The sequence below is a fragment of the Aethalodelphis obliquidens genome, unplaced genomic scaffold (assembly GCF_003676395.1).
Source record: "Aethalodelphis obliquidens isolate GAN/ISIS:26980383/991018 unplaced genomic scaffold, ASM367639v1 scaffold2, whole genome shotgun sequence".
NCBI lineage: Eukaryota > Metazoa > Chordata > Mammalia > Artiodactyla > Delphinidae > Aethalodelphis > Aethalodelphis obliquidens.
The window spans coordinates 12,784,615-12,804,557 of NW_020837946.1; the positions used below are offsets into that span (position 1 = coordinate 12,784,615).

The 19,943-nt window shown below is 39.6% G+C and overlaps 1 protein-coding gene across 1 annotated transcript in view; it reads right to left on the minus strand.

Moving 5' to 3' along the window:
* NYAP2 (neuronal tyrosine-phosphorylated phosphoinositide-3-kinase adaptor 2) overlaps window positions 1–19,943 on the minus strand; it is a 201,954-nt gene that overhangs the window by 88,977 nt on the left and 93,034 nt on the right. Inside the window, exon 2 of the mRNA XM_027119892.1 lies at window positions 17,162–17,463. Within this exon, the coding sequence (XP_026975693.1) occupies window positions 17,162–17,463 (302 nt within the window). The remainder of the gene's footprint in view (window positions 1–17,161; window positions 17,464–19,943) is intronic.

A 19,943-nucleotide genomic window follows, 5' to 3' on the forward strand; every position in this document is an offset into this window, starting at 1 on the left:
CTCCAAGAGGTTTGGGGCAGGAGTGTAGAGAATGTCAGGAATTTTCCCAGGGCCAGGGGAAAGTAGGCCAGGCTGGCTTCTCTTATTTTTTTTGGCCTCAGCTTTATGATTTTTTTTTTTAACACCTTTATTGGAGTATAGTTGCTTTACAACGGTGTGTTAGTTTCTGCTTTATAACAAAGTGAATCAGTTATACATATACATATGTCCCCATATCTCCTGCCTCTTGTGTCTCCCTCCCTCCCACTCTCCCTATCCCACCCCTTTAGGTGGTCACAAAGCACTGAGCTGATCTCCCTGTGTAATGCGGCTGCTTCCCACTAGCTATCTACCTTACGTTTGGTAGTGTATATATGTCCATGCCTCTCTCTCGCTTTGGCACAGCTTACCCTTTCCCCTCCCCGTATCCTCAAGTCCATTCTCTAGTAGAGACACAATGCCTCTTTATTCCCATCTTGCCCCTAGGTTCTTCATGACCATTTTTTTTTTTTTTTTTTAGATTCCATATATATGTGTTAGCATACAGTATTTGTTTTTCTCTTTCTGACTGACTTCACTCTGTATGACAGACTCTAGGTCCTTCCACCTCACTACAAATAACTCAATTTCGTTTCTCTTTATGGCTAATATTCCACTGTATATATGTGCCACATTTTCTTTATCCATTCATCTGTTGAGATATCATCTCACACCGGTCAGAATGGCCATCATCAAAAAATCTACAAACAATAAATGCTGGAGAGGGTGTGGAGAAAAGGGAACCCTCTTCCACTGTTGGTGGGAATGTAATTTGATAGAGCCACTATGGAGAACGGTATGGAGGTTCCTTAAAAAACTAAAAATAGAACTACCATACGACCCAGCCCACTACTGGGCACATACCCTGAGAAAACCATAATTCAAAAAGAATCATGTACCAAAATGTCCGCTGCAGCTCTATTTACAATAGCCAGGACATGGAAGTAGGCCGGCTTTTCAGTACAGGTAAGGCTAAGAGCAATGGCCAGGAGCAGCGAGGAGGGGGTGTGTTTGGGGAGCTGGAGGGAACACTGAGCTCCAGGTTGTGGACAGAGCCTGGGCTGAGGGTCAGAAAAGCAAGGCTGGGGAGGGCTTGGTGGCTGCCCTAGAAGGTGGCCTTTAGAACATATCTTATAGGTTCTAAACTAGAATTTGTGTTTTGGAAACACAGACGATAAATACAACCTTTTTCATTTATTTACTTGAGGAACTCACTGTGTGTGCTATGTTTATAATTTAAGCACCTATAGATCTTTCACTGAAACTCATTCTTGGCATACAACATAACAGGTTTCAAGAAAAAAATGTAAATGCAATCAACAGCACACATTTAATGAGGTTTCATCTATATGGAGTGCTAGCATCCTTTTCTCAAGGAAACGTTTTCACACATAGGACAAGTATACCCTAAATGTATCTAGATATCTATATCTACATCCGTATCTATATCTACATCCGTATCTATATCTACATCCAGATCTATATCTACATTTATATCTATAGGCCTAGTAAGGAAGGAATGGGGGTAGGATTTTGAGTAACCGTTCCAACCAAAAAGGGAATACTTTTCTATTTCTCACCAATTCCACTTCTACCTTGGTCTAATCACTTATCCTCTCTCATCTGTATGACTACAGTAGCCACCTGCCTGGTCTTCCTGATTCTATATCTGCCCCCTATGAGTCTATCCTCACCGCAGTCACCACAAAGATTCTTTACAAATACACCCTGCCACTCTTTTGCTCCATCGCCTGCAACGGCTCCCTTGGATGCCATGCCCTAAGCTGGCCTACAAGGAAGATTCTACAGGGTCTCACCTTCTTTTCCTTTCTGACCTCACTTCCTGGTCTTGTCCTTTTTTACCCACAATGCTCCCCATCTCCAACTGACTTCCTTCCTATACACCTCCTGCCTTTGGGTCTTTGCAGCAACTGTTTTCCCCACCCGGAACAGTGGAGGTCTCAAGATATCCCCCCAGATCACATCCTTACCTCCCCACTGTCCATGTGAGTTATCAACTAAGTGTCTCTCACTTCCAAATGCATCCTCTTTGCTTGTTTGTGACAAGGGATCTGGGACCTTTAAATATTTTCTCCTGGGCCATCTGGCACAATGTTAAGCTTTGTTTGTAGAGGATGCTGGAGAGACGTTACAACACAAAAGGGTTTTACTTCCTGGTTCCAGGGCTTACTAGCCAAGCTCCTGCAATGCAGGTGGCTTTTCCATATCTAACTCCTGCCCTGCAAAACAGGCAGCTTCAGGAGCACTTGACTCCTGAAGCACCCAGAAACAATCAGCTGCCTGCAGTAACCCCAACCCCAGGTAGTGGAGCACCTCTGATGAGAAAATCCTGTGAGTAGTTTTCCGCAGCACCTTAAAGCGTGGTTTTTCGGAAAGTTCCAAAGGATGGATTTCCAGCAAGAGCACTGTTCCACCACAGCGATGCCTCTGCCATCCAATAATCCACAACTATGCCTCCCAACAAGGCATGGATCTCACGCAGGTTGGGAGGTACTCTTTCTCAGCCCTGGGACCAGTGGCTGTTCCTAATATCTTCAATTCCTGTAGTCTTTGCAGTCTTCTTGACTTCTTACTACCTGATCCATTGCTTTAGTTATAGTTAATGATTCTTCACAGTAAACATTCCCTGTTCAAATAACTGCATGGTTTTTCTCTCCTGATTGGATCTAGACTGATCCAATATCTTAACTCAAATATCAGGATGAAGTCTCTTCTGCCCGCTCTTCTTAAATGTGCCTGAGCCTTTTGGATCTCTTTGCCTTGCTCTAGATTTTTCTTTCTTCCATAGCACTTATAACATTCCAACATACTAGCCAATTTATGGATTTATTATGTCTAATGTTTATCAATTGCTTACTCCTGCTAGAACATAAACACTTTAAAGGTCACGTACCTTTTTCAAAAATTTGCTCATAGATGTATCTCAAACTCACAGAACAGTACCTGGCACATAGTAGGTACTCAATAAATATTTGTTGACGGAACAGTCTCACAGATCACAAGCAGCTGCCTGTCTGAACATACTGGTCCATGATGGAGGAATTTAACTTGTTTTCAGTGGCTACAGACAGCATTGCCATATCCTTTGGGGACTGAGAGAGACGGTAATCCTTCCACTAGTCCTAGACTACAAATTACAAAAGTTGTTCATCACTCTATGTTCAGCCCTAAAGACATAGCTTTTCCTCTACAACCACAGAAGAATGTTGTCTCAACACTTTCAAATTCGTTTTTACCACTTTAACCAAATCAACAACTTCCTACTTGGTTATTTTTTGAATGTGGCAATTAACTTTATATTTAATCCAGTATTCACTGTCAAGCTGGTGTGCACACATTGCTAAAACAAAGATTTCCGCAGCCACTGAAATCTAATTTTCGGTTAGGAATAGGATAAAGCATCCCAGCTAAGGGACAGATCTACATGGCTCTGGCTTCTCTGATCTAACGGCACATAGATGGAGCATACATTTCCTTTTATCCCCCAAGCTTATATGTCATGTAAACAATCATGGCCAAATTATCTAGTCCCAGTTAGGAGAAAGGAAATAAAATTAAAATACATAAAAATAAGACAGGTCTAATTTTCATGTCTCTTGTTTCTATTTCACATATGGGTGCAAGGTCTATTTATTCTGTGAAGTGAGTATCTCAATTTGAATTTCATCTCTGTCTACACTTAGCTTTCTCTTAAAGATAACCCAGCCCTTCACATCTCACAGAGATGGAGGATTCTCCAAGATAAAATAAACATCTGAAGTCCCCAAATAAAGATTATATATGGAGAGTAGAACTTTGGTTATTTAGAACTACAAGGATGTAACTCAGTTTGCTTTGCCACATTTTCTGGAGGAAGAAGAATGTTCTCATTCAGTTGCAATACACTTTTTCATTTTAAGTATTTTCATACAGAATATTTCTAAAATATCTTGCACCCTTATTTTCAGCAGTTTATGATATTTCCTCTGAGAATCCATCCCTGACTCTTCCAGTTGGGGTAGGTGCCCTTGATCTATGCTCACACAATGGGCCCTGTACTTCCCCCACCAGGAAACTGATCCCACTTCACTGTGACTGGCTGTTTAATTATCAGTGGCCCTCCCTGGGTTGTAGTTTTTTTAGGGAATATAACATATTTGTCCTGTTTCTCTATTACCTAGCATAGCGCCTGGCACATGGCACATACTCAACAAATAATTGTTTACTAATGACATCCTCAGGGCTCTCACACTAACACTGAAAGTAAAACGAGGCTAATTATAATCAAGGCCTTTTGATGCTCTTTGACTTGATACAAAATATATAAATTCTTTAAATTTTGTTTCTCTCCCCTTAGTATCAGTAAAACAGTCCTTGCTTTTCCTTTTTCCAGGCTTATTCATTGCTCCTAGTAACAAATTTATACCAAGTTTAAAAAAAAAAAAAACAAAGCCTTGCAATTGATATGCTATAAAATTCACAAGCCTTAGTGAGAGGAGTTTGGCTCTCCTAAGCTTTTTTTTTATTCTTCTTAGGTTTCAGCTGTTCTCATTAGATGGAGTTGTCAGAAAGCAGAGATTTCCAAAGGGCAATGTGTTCCCATGTTCTGCTCCATATAATCAACTTAATTTAATACACATTAATAGCAAAAAAAATTTAAAAGAGCTTGTCTTAAATCACTACCCTCCCACTTAACAAGAAAAAATGTAGAAAGCAATACATATTATAGAAACTTGCAGTACAGACACAGGGCCATAAAGTCAAAGCACTCGTTCTGCCATAAGTATGTGCTTTGTCGAGGTCAATTAAAGGCAAGATTTATGCACACATGCAGTCACTCTGCCTTAAAAAAATGGCTTTACATACTCTGCTTCACAATAGAGTGAAGAACTGCTCAGAAGATAGATGCCTACAGAATGGAAAAACAGAATGAATCTGGAACAACATACCTGGCCTCTAAGACTGTAACGTAAATGGCTAAGAGAAATCCCAAAATATTTAAGGATAGGAAAGATGAAAACACCTTCCAGAAGTTATTTAAGGGAAAGAAATCTCAGTTCTCTATTGCGTCTTGAGAAACTTGATTTTTTAAACCTTATCTGAAGGGCACAGGCAGAACATTTTTGATTTATAACATGAAGATAAACTAAAGGGTACATGGTGACAATAACATATTACAGCTTCTCAACAGTATTCTTCGCCACTGCCCATAATTAATTTGTGTACCTACCAAGATTCAGAAATGTAAAACAATGGAGGAAGTATATTATAAGGTTTTACAAACCTAGGAGCAAGCAGAACCATCTCATCTTTTAACTCATTCAGCCTGGTTACGGTATCGTACACAAAGCTGGGACTGAAGTGTAGACGGATGGCCGAGGTACTTGCTCCCTGAGGATCACGAACCACTGTGCTTTTCCCCTAAGCGCTCCAAATGCCTAAACCTCTTTCTACGTTAAAGATGCTTGAAAGTATAACGACTCTTCGTATCAATTAGCCTTCTGGAAGACTCATTTATGAAATAGCATGTTATTAAAAATGTACTCCTTCAACTTTACCTTAATATTAAGCCCTACTCTGTGGTAGGCATTGAAGGTGCAAAGACAATAAGAAAAGGTCCACATCTCTAAGGAGTGTTTAGACTCATTAGGATACAAAAATTAGGCAAATACTTAGAATAACATATAACAATAGATATACTGGAGTTATACACAAAGTACACACAGAAAAAAATGTGCTTATATATATTGTCACAGAGAAGGTAGCAGTTACACTGGTATCTTGATATATGAGTGGAAATTTGCCATAGAAACTAATTTGGAGAAGGCGTTCCAGAAAGACGGGATTTCACACACAAGGGCACAGAGGCAGGAATAATTTTGCCTTGTTCAGAGAAAATTATATAGTTTGGGAATGCTACAAGAGGCATGAATGGTGGGAGATGTGGCTCTAGGGACTGGCAGGGGCCAGACAATGAAGGTTATGCTAAAGTGTTGTGCTTTTATCGGGTAAATAAGGAACAGGCCATGAGCTGATGAAATCACGAGCTGAATAGTGCTACGATCAGGCATGCATGTGAGAAAATCCTCTCTGGAGGTAGTAAAAAGGATGGATGTGAGAAGGTGACACTGCAGGAAAGGAGACCCGTGAGGTGCCCGAGCAGTTGTCCAGGTGAGAAATGATGATGGTCTGAGATAGGAGAGCAAGAGTGCAAATGATGGAGAGGGTCAGACAGGAGAGGTACGAGGGGCAGAACTGGCTACTCTTAATAACTGATTAGATGTCAGGAGAGCAATCTGATAAAGCTCTTGCTTTTCTAAACTGAGTATCAGGATAGGAAACATCGAGGAAACTGCTGGGTCAATGTAGATATGATGAGTTTGGAGAGTCTGTGACATCTACAGACAGATGTGGGTCCAGAGATGCAGTCATACATTCGGAGAGTGTGTAGAATTCATCACTTACTTATTCAACAAATATAGAGTAGAAGGTAAGAGCCAAGGACAGAGTCTGGAGACATCATCATTTAAGAATCAGGCAGAACAAGAGATACCCTCAAAGATGGGCTTCCCTGGTGGCGCAGTGGTTGAGAGTCTGCCTGCCGATGCAGGGGACATGGGTTCGTGCCCCGGTCCGGGAAGATCCCACATGCCGTGGAGAGGCTGGGCCCGTGAGCCATGGCCGCTGAGCCTGCGCGTCCGGAGCCTGTGCTCCGCAACGGGAGAGGCCACAACAGTGAGAGGCCCGCGTACCGGAAAAAAAAAAAAAAAAAAAAGAGATACCCTCAAAGAGATTTAGAGAGTAGTCAGAGGAAGAAAACCAGTAGAGAGCCGTGCATGAAAAACAGAGGAATTGAGGATTTAGGAAATATGGGAGCGATCAATAGTCTAAAATGCTGAAGAGAAACAGCAAAGGATGGGCATAGCAGGAAGCCACTGAGATGGGAACCAAGACTGGATTCAGTGGCACAGTGAAGATGGAGTCGGTAATAAAGTGAGGATCTGGTGCAAATGAGCATTGCGGACATGGAGCAAGGACATGCAGAAGGTCTTTTAGAACCTGGCTGAACAAGGAAGGAGACATGCAGGACAGTGGCTGAAGAGGCCACTGGGTCAAGGTTAGAAGTAGGTAAGATTAGTAGTCAAGGTTGGATTCCTCTGAAATGAGCTAATCCAATTTCCAGCATGCCCTGAGGAAAGTTCACCCACTGGAAAGACTCCTTCCCATTACTGTTAAATCTATGAAGTGGACAGTATAGATATAAAGGAGATTATGCCAATTTTAAAAACAAAAATTACATTTTAACTTGTTTGGTAAAATATCAAATGCTTTATGTAACCAAATGGGAGAAGATGTTTTTATCAGGAATACCCTCAGAAGGATACTGACTGAGGTTGGAAAGATAGGGAAAGGGCTGGCTTAACTCCCAGGGAACATGCTTATTTAAGTGCAAGGAGGCTCTGAATTGCCTTCTAAGGATGATGTTCTCAGCTTCAGGATTCAGTGGCCAGACTGAAGTCTAGAGAAACAGAGGAGAGGTGACAGTTTTGTAGAGAAGAGAGCTAAAGGAGGTAGAGACCATTTAAGAAAGGCAGGCTATCAACTCCTTTCCTTCATTTTCCTTACAAAATATTAGTAATTAGTAATTTAAGAATTTACTAAATTACTTCCTAATGCTTCAGTATAAATGCATAGAAGAGATAAATCTCTATCCAAGTTTGAGGCCCAACAAAAACAGGGACCATGAGGAAAGTTGCAATGAGGATTACATTTAGTACTTTCTTCTTCATTTGAGGACATATGCTTTCTGATGTCTATTTACCCATAACTGGAAATTGACGATATTGTTGCAATTCAGAAGTTGCATAATTTAGGAACACGTAGTCTCATGTTGTCGTCAAAATGCTACTCAACAGGTAGACAGAGGACAGGAAGGTACTTGGTATGAATTACCGCCACTAATCCCTACAATACTGGGGTTCTGGAGGAATCAACAGGCCAAAGCCCTGGGGAGCATCCTCACCACATCAAACATGCTGTGCATTATCTAGCCCACATCCATCAGGGGTTTTAGGGGACAGTAACTGTGCTGGGTCAAGCTAGACCACTGGGTCAACAAAAGAGCTCACCAGCTGGGAAAATCGGCAGTGAGGATCAAGTAGACTGACATTTATACACACGACAATTTTTCATATTTGCACCATTTTGGTGTCAATAATTTACTTAGATCTTTATGTTCCAGAATTCCTTTGGCCTGGGAGCTGCCAGACTGAGGAGTATATTTTCTCATGTCTTCCATGAGAAAGACTTCCATGAGCCTTCGGTAAGGCTGAGGCCAAGAGAAATGAGATTTTCTCACTTTCAACTCAAAAATAATAATTCAGGCATTTTGCAGCAGGGATGACTTCTTTTATTTGGATAAAAGGAAAGACAAAGAGAGAAATGGGGAAGGGAGTTATATTTTGCCCTTTTTATTTACCAATTATTTAGATGTCTTGTGGTATTTACATTATTCCATTGAATTATAGTTTGCTTTTCGCATTGCTAATTAACTTTCCACTAGTTGACTTCTTAAGTATCTAACTAGACAGTTAGCTAGTTCCTGGGAAAGCGATATATGCATATTTTCCTTTATATCACCCCAAGTGGGCAGAATTCTAGGCTGGTCCACAAGACTCCTATACCCTGTATGATTCCCTCTCCTTGAGTGCATGCAGCACTGTGAATATGATGGTATCTTATTCCCATGACTGAGTAACAGTATATGGAAAAAGGTGAAAGGATTTTCCTACTGTAATTAAGGTTCCTAATCAGTTGACTCTGCTTTTATCAGAAGGGAGGTTATCCTGGGTTATATCTTTAAGAGAACATGTAGGCCTTCCCTGAAGGGAGAGGATCAAAGGGAGAGAGACACTTTCTCCTTCTGTCCTTGAAGAAGTAAGATGTCATGTGTTCTACAACCACAAGGAGATAAATTCTGCCAATACCCACATGAGCAAGAAAGGACCCTGAGCCTCAGACAAGACTCCAACCCCAGCTGGCACCTGGATTGCAGCCCTGGGAGACCTTGAGAAGATTCCTGACTCTCAGAGACTGTGAAATAATCAAGGTGTATTATTTTAAGCCACAAAATTTGTGTCAACTTGTACAGCAACAGAATACCTTCACAGTTAATGCCCTGATCACAACAGACACTCGGGAAGTTTGAGCTTATCGGTTTCTCACGGAAGAATCCATCTGTGCCAAACAACATGGATAAAAATTCTCTTATGAATCTAAGACACTGAGACAAATGAGGCCAAATCCAGATTGCTACTAAAAGGGTGTTGAGTGAGACCATATAGAGGCAGGGGAGTTCTTTGGACTAGAATCAATAGCCATGGCCAGGACCAAGAGAAAGATGATTTGACTTACAAACGGTTTTATTCATAGGTCCCAGGGTACATTAGGAAAAGATCACACACGAGATGTACAGCTCTGTCTCCGTCTGAGCAGCCTGGTATGACAGATGGCTTTTACACCAGGAAGCCTAGCAGCTTCTGATTCTGTCAACCTGGAAAGTGAAACCCAGGAATGTGGGCCTTCGATGACAATTCCCCATGTCTCATCCCATAAAACAAAACACTAGAACACTACCCAATGCCAAAACGATGGAAATTTTGAGAGCTTGTTCCCACTTCCCTTGTGTTTTATTAGTGTGGTGCTAAATGGGGCTTTGAACACTTCTAGAAAGCACACTGTGATGTACAAGTGCCACTTGTTATGTGAAAAAAGGCACTAAGCCTGCAAGTTGCAGTCATTTAAATGGGTCATTGAAAACACCACTGAAAAGCCATCGCTGAGCCCTTTGAAACAACAAACACTGTTGGCGAGAAAGGACATACCTCTCAAGACAAGATCCAAACAAATGCAGAAAGAGCTAAGCAGATACTCGAGAGGCCGAATATGTCAGCATTTTCTGAACTTCTATCATCTCATTTACTTTCAAGGTCTGGTCCGGGAAATCTGGAACGCTACCAGCACTGTCTTAACTACCCTCTGCTATCCGAAAATACAGCCCAGTGCCGAGAGGAAGGGCAGCAAGGGTGCTGAGAATCTGCTATTCTTCAGGCTCTCAGCTATGTGCTTTGCTAATGGATTTTGCCCCACTTTTTTTGCCTCCAGATTGGTAAAATGGATTACTCTTCCATTGCTGTGTAACAAGTTATCCTAAATGGAGCAGCTTAAAAATCAATACCACTCTATTAGCTCACAGTTCTATAGATCAGAAGTCTTGGCATGGCCAGAACCCAGAAGGCCGGGTTCTCTGCTCAGGCTGAAGTCAAGGTGGCAGCCAGTCTAGGTCCTCGTCTGGAGGTTCTGGAAGAAAATTCACTTCTAAGCCCATTCTTGTTGGCAGAATTCAGATCCTTGTAGTTATAGAACTGAAGTCCCTGTTTCCTTGCTGGCTTTTAGCCAGAGACTACTCTCGGCTGTTAGAGAGTGCCCACGTTCCGTGCCACATGGCCCCTTCCATCTTCAGGCCACTGATGGTTTGTCAGTTCCAGGGAATATCCAGGGTGAATTATACCAAGGAATGGGGAATTTTGAATAAATATCTTGGACAAGATTCCACCTACCACCTAAGACCAGGATTGCTATTCTCATTGTACATATGAGGAAAATGAGGCTGTGAGAGACACTGTATTACATGTTGGCAGCACTGATATGTCTGTTTGCCTCTGAAGCCCATGTTTTGCTAATATGTCATGCTGAGTCATAAACGGAAGTGTTACATTTTTATATGAGTACTTGGAAGGGTCAGAAATCTGGGCTAGTCATCGAGAAAGCAAAATCAAGTTTATGGCTGGCCCTGACTAGGGCTGATTCAGGTTCCCAAACTGGAATTCTGACCTGGTGAACCTGTAAATTCCCCACAGTAAAAAGCATAATCAACTTGTTTCTCCTCCTCTCTCCTCAAATGCTCACAGGTTGCTTACGAAGCTGTACATTGGTACAAAATCAGATTCAGGCACCTTTAAACTGTTAGCACTGAACAGCGAAAGAGCAACAAATATTCTTTGTAGGAAAAAAAAAAAAACCCACATTATTAAAATGTGTTAAGCTGTTTCTTCCAGAGCTAAACAACTAATTACATGGAGGATGCTCACGTAGTTATCATGCCAGATTTTCTGGTTTCTAGAGAAGATTCTTGTACATCAGTGCTTGCTTTGTGATATGGATAGAGGGAAACAGGCCGAGCAGGAGAGCTGGAAACAAAATTGGTTGTAAGTAACATGAAAGAAAGGACCACTTCTGTTCACCACCGGATCTCCAGTACGACCAGGTAGGCACTCAAAGCATTGGCAGAATAAATGGCGGCATGAAAAGTAACATTGCTGAAGGCTGTAATCTACTTTGTTTGGTAACCTTGAGAGAGGGATTTGTGTTTGGTTTTGTTTTTAAGGCAGTGATTCTATAATGAACTTAGCCTTCCTTTGGTTCTGGCTCAACCACACAGTTCAAGTTTTTGAGGACAGTCAGATTCCAAATGTTCCTGCAGGTATTCCAATTTTTAATTCATAGATACGACTCTACCAAACACCTCTAGAAGGTGAAATCAGAAACCAGGAGATAGGGGCTCCCCTGGTGGCGCAGTGGTTGAGAGTCCACCTGCCAATGCAGGGGACACGGGTTCGTGCTCCGGTCCGGGAAGATCCCACATGCTGCGGAGCGGCTGGGTCCGTGAGCCATGGCCACTGAGCCTGCGCGTCCGGAGCCTGTGCTCCGAAACCAGGAGAACTATCCCAGTTCATTGTTTTGTAAAGACAATCATGAAGCGTTATCATAAATTAAGAGTTGAGAATGGCTTAAAACAAATGAAAGTTAAGAATACTTAGTTTGGGAGGTATGGGTGAAATGGAACAAACTTCCAGTTATAAAATAAATAAGTTCTATGGGTTTAATGTACAGCATGGTGAATACAGTTAATAATACTGTATTGCATATTTGAAAGTAGCTAAGAGAATAGATCTTAAAAGTCCTCATCACAAAAAATAGGTGATATGTATGGTGATGGATGTTATCTAGACTTATTGTGGTGATCATTATGCAACATATACAAATATTGAATCGTGTTATACAGCTGAAACTAACATAATGTTATACCTTAATTATACTTCAAAAAAAGAATACCCTTAATCAACTATACTCCAATATATTAAAAAAGTTAAAAAAAAAGAATACTTAAATTTTTTTAAGGAGTCTAAAGTGTTAGAAGTACTTGAAGTTTAATAAAAATGTTTTCCTCATTATACTAAATGTATTTCTTTTCCTGTCCTATTTATTTTAATTGGAGTATAGTTGATTTACAATGTTGTGTTAGTTTCAGGTGTACAGTAAAGTGATTCAGTGATACATATACATATATTCATTCTTGTTCAGATTCTTTTCTCATATAGGTTATCACAGAATATTGAGGAGAGTTCCCTGTGCTCTACAGTAGGTTCTTGTTGGTTATTTATCTTATATATAGTAATGTGTGTATGTTAATTCCAAACTCCTGATTTATCCTCGTTGCCCCTTTGGTAACCATACATTTGTTTTCGATATCTGTAAGTCTGTTTCTGTTTTGTAAACTATATGTCAAAAAAATGGACAACCTAGAAGAAATGGACAAATTCTTAGAAGGGTATATAACCTTTCAAGACTGAACCAGGAAGAAATAGAAAATGTGAACAGATTATTCACAAATACTGAAATTGAAACAGTGATTTAAAAATTTCCAACTAACAGAAGTCCAGAACCAGATGGCTTCACAGGCAAATTCTATCAAACATTTAGAGAAGAGTTAACACCTATCCTTCTGAAACTCTTCCAAAAAATTGCAGAGGAAAGAACACTCCCAACTCATTCTATGAGGGCACTATCACCCTGACACCAAAACCAGACAAAAATATCACAAAAAAAGAAAATTAAAGGCCAATATCACTGATGAACATAGACGCAAAAATCCTCAGCAAAATACTATCAAACCGAATCCAACAACACACTAAGTGGATCATACACCATGATCAAGTGGGATTTATCCCAGGGATGCGAGGATTCTTCAATATACGTGAATCAATCAACGTGATACACCATATTAACATATTGAAGAAGAAAAACCATATGATCATCTCAATAGATGCAGAAAAAGCTTTTGATAATATTCAACACCCATTTATGATAAAAACTCTCCAGAAAGTGGGCATAGAGGGAACCAACCTCAACATAATAAAGGCCTTATATCTCCTATTTATTTTTAATATATATGCTACACTAAACTAAAATTTCATGTTATTCAAGCCTATTAATAGGTAGTAAGTACACATTTAAAATTGTATGAACTTACATTTGTATAGCAATTTCTTTTTATCATGCCCCATTGTGGCCATTAGCCCACTGGCTTGTCATAAGCCTGTGAGGGAGGCAGTATGATCAGTTTTCAGTGCTTTAGAATCATTTTAAAGGTAAAGAAAGAGTCTCATTAGGTCACTGGCCCAAAGTCAATGTTGGTCTGTAGATTCTAAGTACAGCCTCTTTTGCCTGCACCACAGAGCATCTCTAGGGATGATGCTTCTGATAAATGGGATACGTGTTGACCTGAGCAATGGGAACGCAGAATGAGAATTTGCACGGTTCCTGCTTTTTCTGTATCCTACACAAGACACAGCTTCTCAGGCCTCTCCTCCTTTCTAGTTAACTCCCATTATTTCATCTGATCTTTCCTCAAACTAAGCAGGCATCACACTGAAGCAATACAAAGGGCAATTAAAATATTTATCACATATTTATGATCAATTTATCTTCTCTACTGTACATGTTTTTAAAGGTGTTATTATAAAAGATCCTAAAACAGAATAGTAAATATATATTTTCAATATGACAGAATTACAATTTTTAAAAGCTAAATTATAATTTTCTTGGCATGTGAGTTTTGGTTGTATTCATAACTAAACTATTTTTTTCCTACTCTGAAAAGCTGTTTTGCTACAGGTCCAGTTCTTTTTTACTTTTAGCCACAAGGAAGTCATAAGCCCCTACCTAAATAGAAGCTGGTTACCATGGAAATCATTCTAATGCCACTGAATCAATATTTTGATTTTGCTGACATTTAATGTAAAAAGAAAAGACAGACCAAGATTTATAAAAGTCACTTTTCATCTTTGTTATAATTTTGATAGCTAGAAAAATTGTAAAGGAAACATATGTTCCGTAATGAACTCCAGTTAACTCACAATTATAAAGAATTGAGGATTCATAAAAGAGCAATCTACATATTTATATAATTTTGGCTTTAAGTACACACATATGCATGCATGCATTTGGACTCAAGAATTTTTTCCCATGTCTCAACTGAGCCCTGATTCTCTCCTGTTACTGAAGTCATAAGTTGGTAGAAGAGATTTGAATATATCCAGTTTTGCAATTGTCTTTTGATTAAGTGTTCTGAAGAGAAGGTGAAATTTGCATTGAGAATCACTCTTCCACAGAAGTTGACCATTTCTGCACTGAATCTTAATAGTCCATCTGGTCCACTGGCCACCCTCAAAGAAGCACGACAGCTGAAGGCTTCTCAACCCATCCTTAGAGGTCCTTCTGAGGAAAGATGTTGAACGTGAACCTAATGTTTAATAAGCCTCACTGACCATAAAGTAGTTTTCCAAGTCTGAGATAAGTCTTTGCTGCTGCTGTAATTTACTCACTGTCTCCCCTTCTGTCCTCAGAAGGAATAAAGATAACAGAGCTGCTGTCTTCTGTTTGATAACTAGCTATTTAGAGGCTTAGATCTTTAGATGGAGAAGGGATCTGAAAGAATTATGAGCTTCTCTACTTCAGGAATTAGCTACCTACAGCATCTCAGATGAATGGTAATAAGTTCATTCTTAAGACAATTGAATCACCACTCAAATGTTTCTTCTGTGGGACAATCATGATTTTCCACATGTGTCTACTTTGAATGCCCCAGATCCCCTTCCTGGGGGGTGCTATTCGGAAGTGTATACGTTACACTGCTTCCAGGAATGTTTCCAGGAGCATTACGCTCCTGATAACACACTCCTTACTGTCTGCTTGCCTTGTCTGTTTTATTTTCCCCTCCCCTTCCGATGGGTCTTTCATTCCTCTTTATTCTTGAATCATTCTAGGCCCTCATCATTCAGAGACCACTGTTCCAAACCAGTAACCTGCTTTGGAAAACAATCTAATGTAAATAATTATGCAGTTTTCTGGCAGTAAAAGTAGGAAAGGGGTGATTTTTGGAAACAAGATCACAGGATATAAAGAGAAATGAAAGGCACAATATATCAATAGCAGAGGAAACTTAGGAACAATATTTAAAATTTACAGAAGGCAGATCTCTAGAGCCTTTTAGTTTATTAACAAGTAAATGAAACACCTAAATTGTCTCTAAAACATCAATGTGTTACAAGTTGAAGGACATACTGATGACCTTGACTCATGAGTAAAAAGGCTCAGAATTCTAATCTGTTCCAAGACATCAGAGGAACAATAGAGTTACACAAACAGACACACAGACACACACCCATCTTCACTGCAGTGATATTCATTATAGCAAAACAAACTGGAACCAACCTAAGACCTCATCAAAGAGATAATGATTAAATAAAGTATCATGATGTATATGCCCCTCCTAAAAATGGTGTTTCCCAACAAACTGAATGCCATGGAAAATAGTCACAAGAAAATAACTGAAAATATAAAACATAGAACTCTATACACTAGGATTTCGATTCTGTAAATATACATATACACATGTTATTCACACATATAATCTCACAAACACACACTCATGATGTATTTTTACATATATGTGAAGTAGGAAAAAACTGAGCATAAGTGGAGATTTTCCCTATAGAATGCATGGGTTCGCTCCATCTCCAGGCACTTATTTGTATTCTTCAATATACTCTGAAGATTCTTTTTCTTTTTTTTTGGCTAAATAGGCACTTGGACACCAATATGGGAGAAAGGAGAGATGAGGCTATTAGAAAAGATGGTACATGCTTCCTGGGCACTCGTCTCATGGACTAGGTTTGAGCTTCGGTAGAAGGATTAGACCAGAAGATGAGGGAGCTTTTGTGAGGGACTGGTGAGCCCAGGTGACAAAGAAACCTACCCAGTTGAGGAAAGGACCACCTGGCTTCCGCTCTCTGCTGCAAGCTACTGGGAAACTTGGAACACTGGGCGCTCAGGGAAGCCAACTGGGGAGAATGTCAGGGACAGACAGGGTAAGAGAAAGACCTTGGGACCTCATACAGCCATGCTCTCAAGTTGGTCACTGGCAGCACTGGACACCCTGAAGCATTTTCCACAACTGACACACAAAAATCTGAATGCGTCTGTATCAAAACACACTTGCAACTACTCTCCCACCAAGGGACTCTCAGGAAAAACTCAGGAAAGCTGAAACTTATTTATTCAAGCAAGGCTAAAGAGCTGGTGAGATATAGTGTTAACCTGACCTAATTTATAATCATAGACCAGCAAGGAGACTAAGATATATTTGATTTATGTATTTCATGGCTGAGGAAAAATATAAATATAGGTAGAAATAGAATAGAGATTGAACTAGAGACTTTAATATGTATACGTGCACACGTGTGTGTATACTACAAACGTACACACAAACATGCATAAATTCATATTCACTGGAAGGAAGTACAGCAAAATGTTAAAAAAATGATCATTTCTAAAGACGATTACAATTTTTCTTCTTTATATTTTCCTGCATTACAAAGCTCCCTAATGATCACGATACTTCTATAATCATACAGATAATACTAATAAAAGCAAGAAAATATAAATTTTAGACATATTGCTAGGCAAGATAATTTTCTAATGATTCAAAGCTTAAAGGGAGCTGGAAAACTCATATATTGCTTTCCTTTTCCGAGGCTATAAATTAAATACATTTTTCTGGGTGTCATTTGACAACACCCAGATAAATAGCCATCCCCCCTGGATTCCTCTTTTCTAAGACTCAGGGGGAGGGAGACAGGACTAGGCGACCCAGGGAGGAAGGCAGATGCTGGTTAGTATGCGGATCCAGACACGTGGCCTGAAGTTTCTTTCTAAGTGAAGTGGGCCTGGCGGGTTTTACCTTCGTTCCGCTCGGGGCCTTTCCCGCTCTTACTGGCTGCCGTGCTGTTGACCGTCTCGGACGACGTGCTCAGCTTGGTGCTGGGGTCCCTCTTGGGCTTGGGGGGTGGTTGTCTCCGGGAGCTACAGCTGCTGTCATCGTCTGTGCCCCCGACCGAGTGCAGCGACTGCGACCTCACAGAGAAGCCACTGGAGCAAGGATGGGGCAGCCTGTCCTGAGGAGCGGGCATCGTCATGAATCCCATGCGGAAGTGTTTGCCCACGTAAGTTCCTTCGTGGCCTCGCCCTACTTCTCCACCTATGCTGTAAAAGAAAGACGAAACCCGCGCCAAGTGAGCCAGGATGTGCAAGATCATGGGCACAAGCATATCTATAACTGTTGATAGTTCACATTTTAACTTGACACTGGTGAAGAAACGTTTCCAATAACATGAAAATATTCTATGCTTTTGCATTCAATATGACAGTAAAGCAAATACAATTTAATCATAATCAGAAATTCTGGTATCCTAGTATCCACATACTCTCAAAATAGTATTCTAAAGAAAAAAAAAAAAAAGCTACCACGTAGCACATTTCATCTTCAATTGCTTTTCTCTACTTTCAGGTAAATCTTGTCTGTGGCTTAAAAAGGAAAAAAGAATTCCTTGTGACAATGACTTGTAGATTGCCTTTTTTTTTTTAATTTTTATTGGAGTATAGTTGATCTACAATGTTGTGTTAATTTCAGGTGTACAGCAAAGTGAATCAGTTATCCATATACATATATCCATGCTTTTTTAGATTCATTTCCCATATAAGCCATTACAGAGTATTAAGTAGAGTTCCCTGTGCTATACAGTAGGTTCTTATTAGTTATCTATTTTATATATAGTAGTGTATATATGTCATAGACTTTTGACACATGACTGAGGTCAAGGGGGCAGCATTTGAAACTCTTCTCCACTTCATCAAGATCTTTTTTTTTACTTTTACCTAGTTAATATAGAGGGAAAAACAAAACAACAACAACAACAAAAGGGGTTCTGTTACCAGTACAAGGGGGGAGAGAGAGATAGGAAGTGAAGAGGAGGTAAAGGAAGGAAGGGAAGGAGGGAGGGAGGGAGGGAGGGAGGGAGGGAGGGAGGAAGGAAGGAAGGAAGGAAGGAAGGAAGGAAGGAAGGAAGGAAGGAAGGGGAAAATACTTGCTTAAATCAACAGAATAATTGTTAATCTCTCTCGGGTTTCCAGAATCCTTTGGTTACACTAGTAACTTAGTTCTACTAATAGATTAGTCTCACAGAATCAAATAGCAGCATCTGATAAAGAGATGTATCCAGAGTTAAAATCTCATCCGATCCTAGGATAGTCCTATTCAGAGTATGCAAGGTTTCCAAATGTAAGGTTTTTAAGTTTTACATTGGAAAGTTTGAACAGAAATTTTAAAATATATAAGAAAACTCTCTCAGCTTGAAGCTCAGTTAATCATATAGGAAATGACTGTTGGGCACCTTTCTATTCTATTAAGTAATGGTGACTCTATGAAGAAAAAGGAAATGAATGTCAATATGAATTTTTAAGAGAGGTTTTTCTAGAGTTTTCCCCATTTTTGCTCATTCACCAGTAAAGGAAACAAAAAGAAGAATTGTTAGAAATATTGGGTTGATTTTCTTAGACATGTATGAAGTAAAAAAGTGTCTTTGAGTATATGAATTTTGGAAGCCTGTTGAATCTACCTTTCCAGATATAAATTTTTTGGGGCCTTTTTTTAATCTTAATTTTAGCTGGTTCTTTATTGTATCTTTCATGACTCTAATGTTTGTCATACATTTTACATTCCAGTGGGAAAAATCATGGTAAATATTTGTTTTTCCCCCTTCGCTGAAGGAGTTATGACAATTATATGACCCTTGTGAATAGAGCCAGAAAGGATTCAACAAGAATATGTGACTCTGATTCTGGTATTTAATTCTGATCACAACTTGCTATTCAACCACAAATGTTTTCTTTTTATATTTATTTCATTTTTTTTTCTGAGCATTATGAGTCGATATTCAGGTACTAGATATACTATCTTTGCAAAGCAAAATGAAGAAATATCAGTGCACTAACTGGAGCAGTGGATACCTAGAAGCATGAATGAAATCAAGCAAATGTCTAAGTGGAAGTTTTCACATCGTAGTAGTCAGTATCCTAAATCCGTGTAGTGTTTTCACCTATTTCACGTTCTGCGCTTTCTTCAAGAACATCAACAAAAAATTAAACTAGAATAAATTCAGATGGAATGGTTTGTGAAAAATCAGTAAGAATTTAAGGCAGAATGGTGTGGTGGAGGTGAGATCAGGGTGTGATGGAATGGGAAGATTTGTCATTGATTTGTGATGATTGTGACAATCTTTCTCATAGAAGATGAAATATTTGATCTCATCTAAATTTGCCTCAATCATTTTGCATGTCTTTTCCTTATTTCTGCTGCCATATTACTGAATAAAAGGTGCTTTGAGGATTATTTAGACAGTCATTCCCAGTAACATATCCACATGAGGGGATTTATGCATGTATTAATGCACATAGGCAGTTATGAGAGTTATGAGGAATAATTGTATCAGCAATTTCTCTGTTACTTTTGACCTAAATAGGGCCTACACATTTTCCCAGATAATTAGCTCTGCTGCTTCAAAATTACATTTTTTCAGCATAAAACAATTTCCTGTAACTCTTTATCCTTTTGTTCATATATGTAATGTGTACACACATAGACACACACACACACACACACACCACACACAAACACTTTTTCCAAA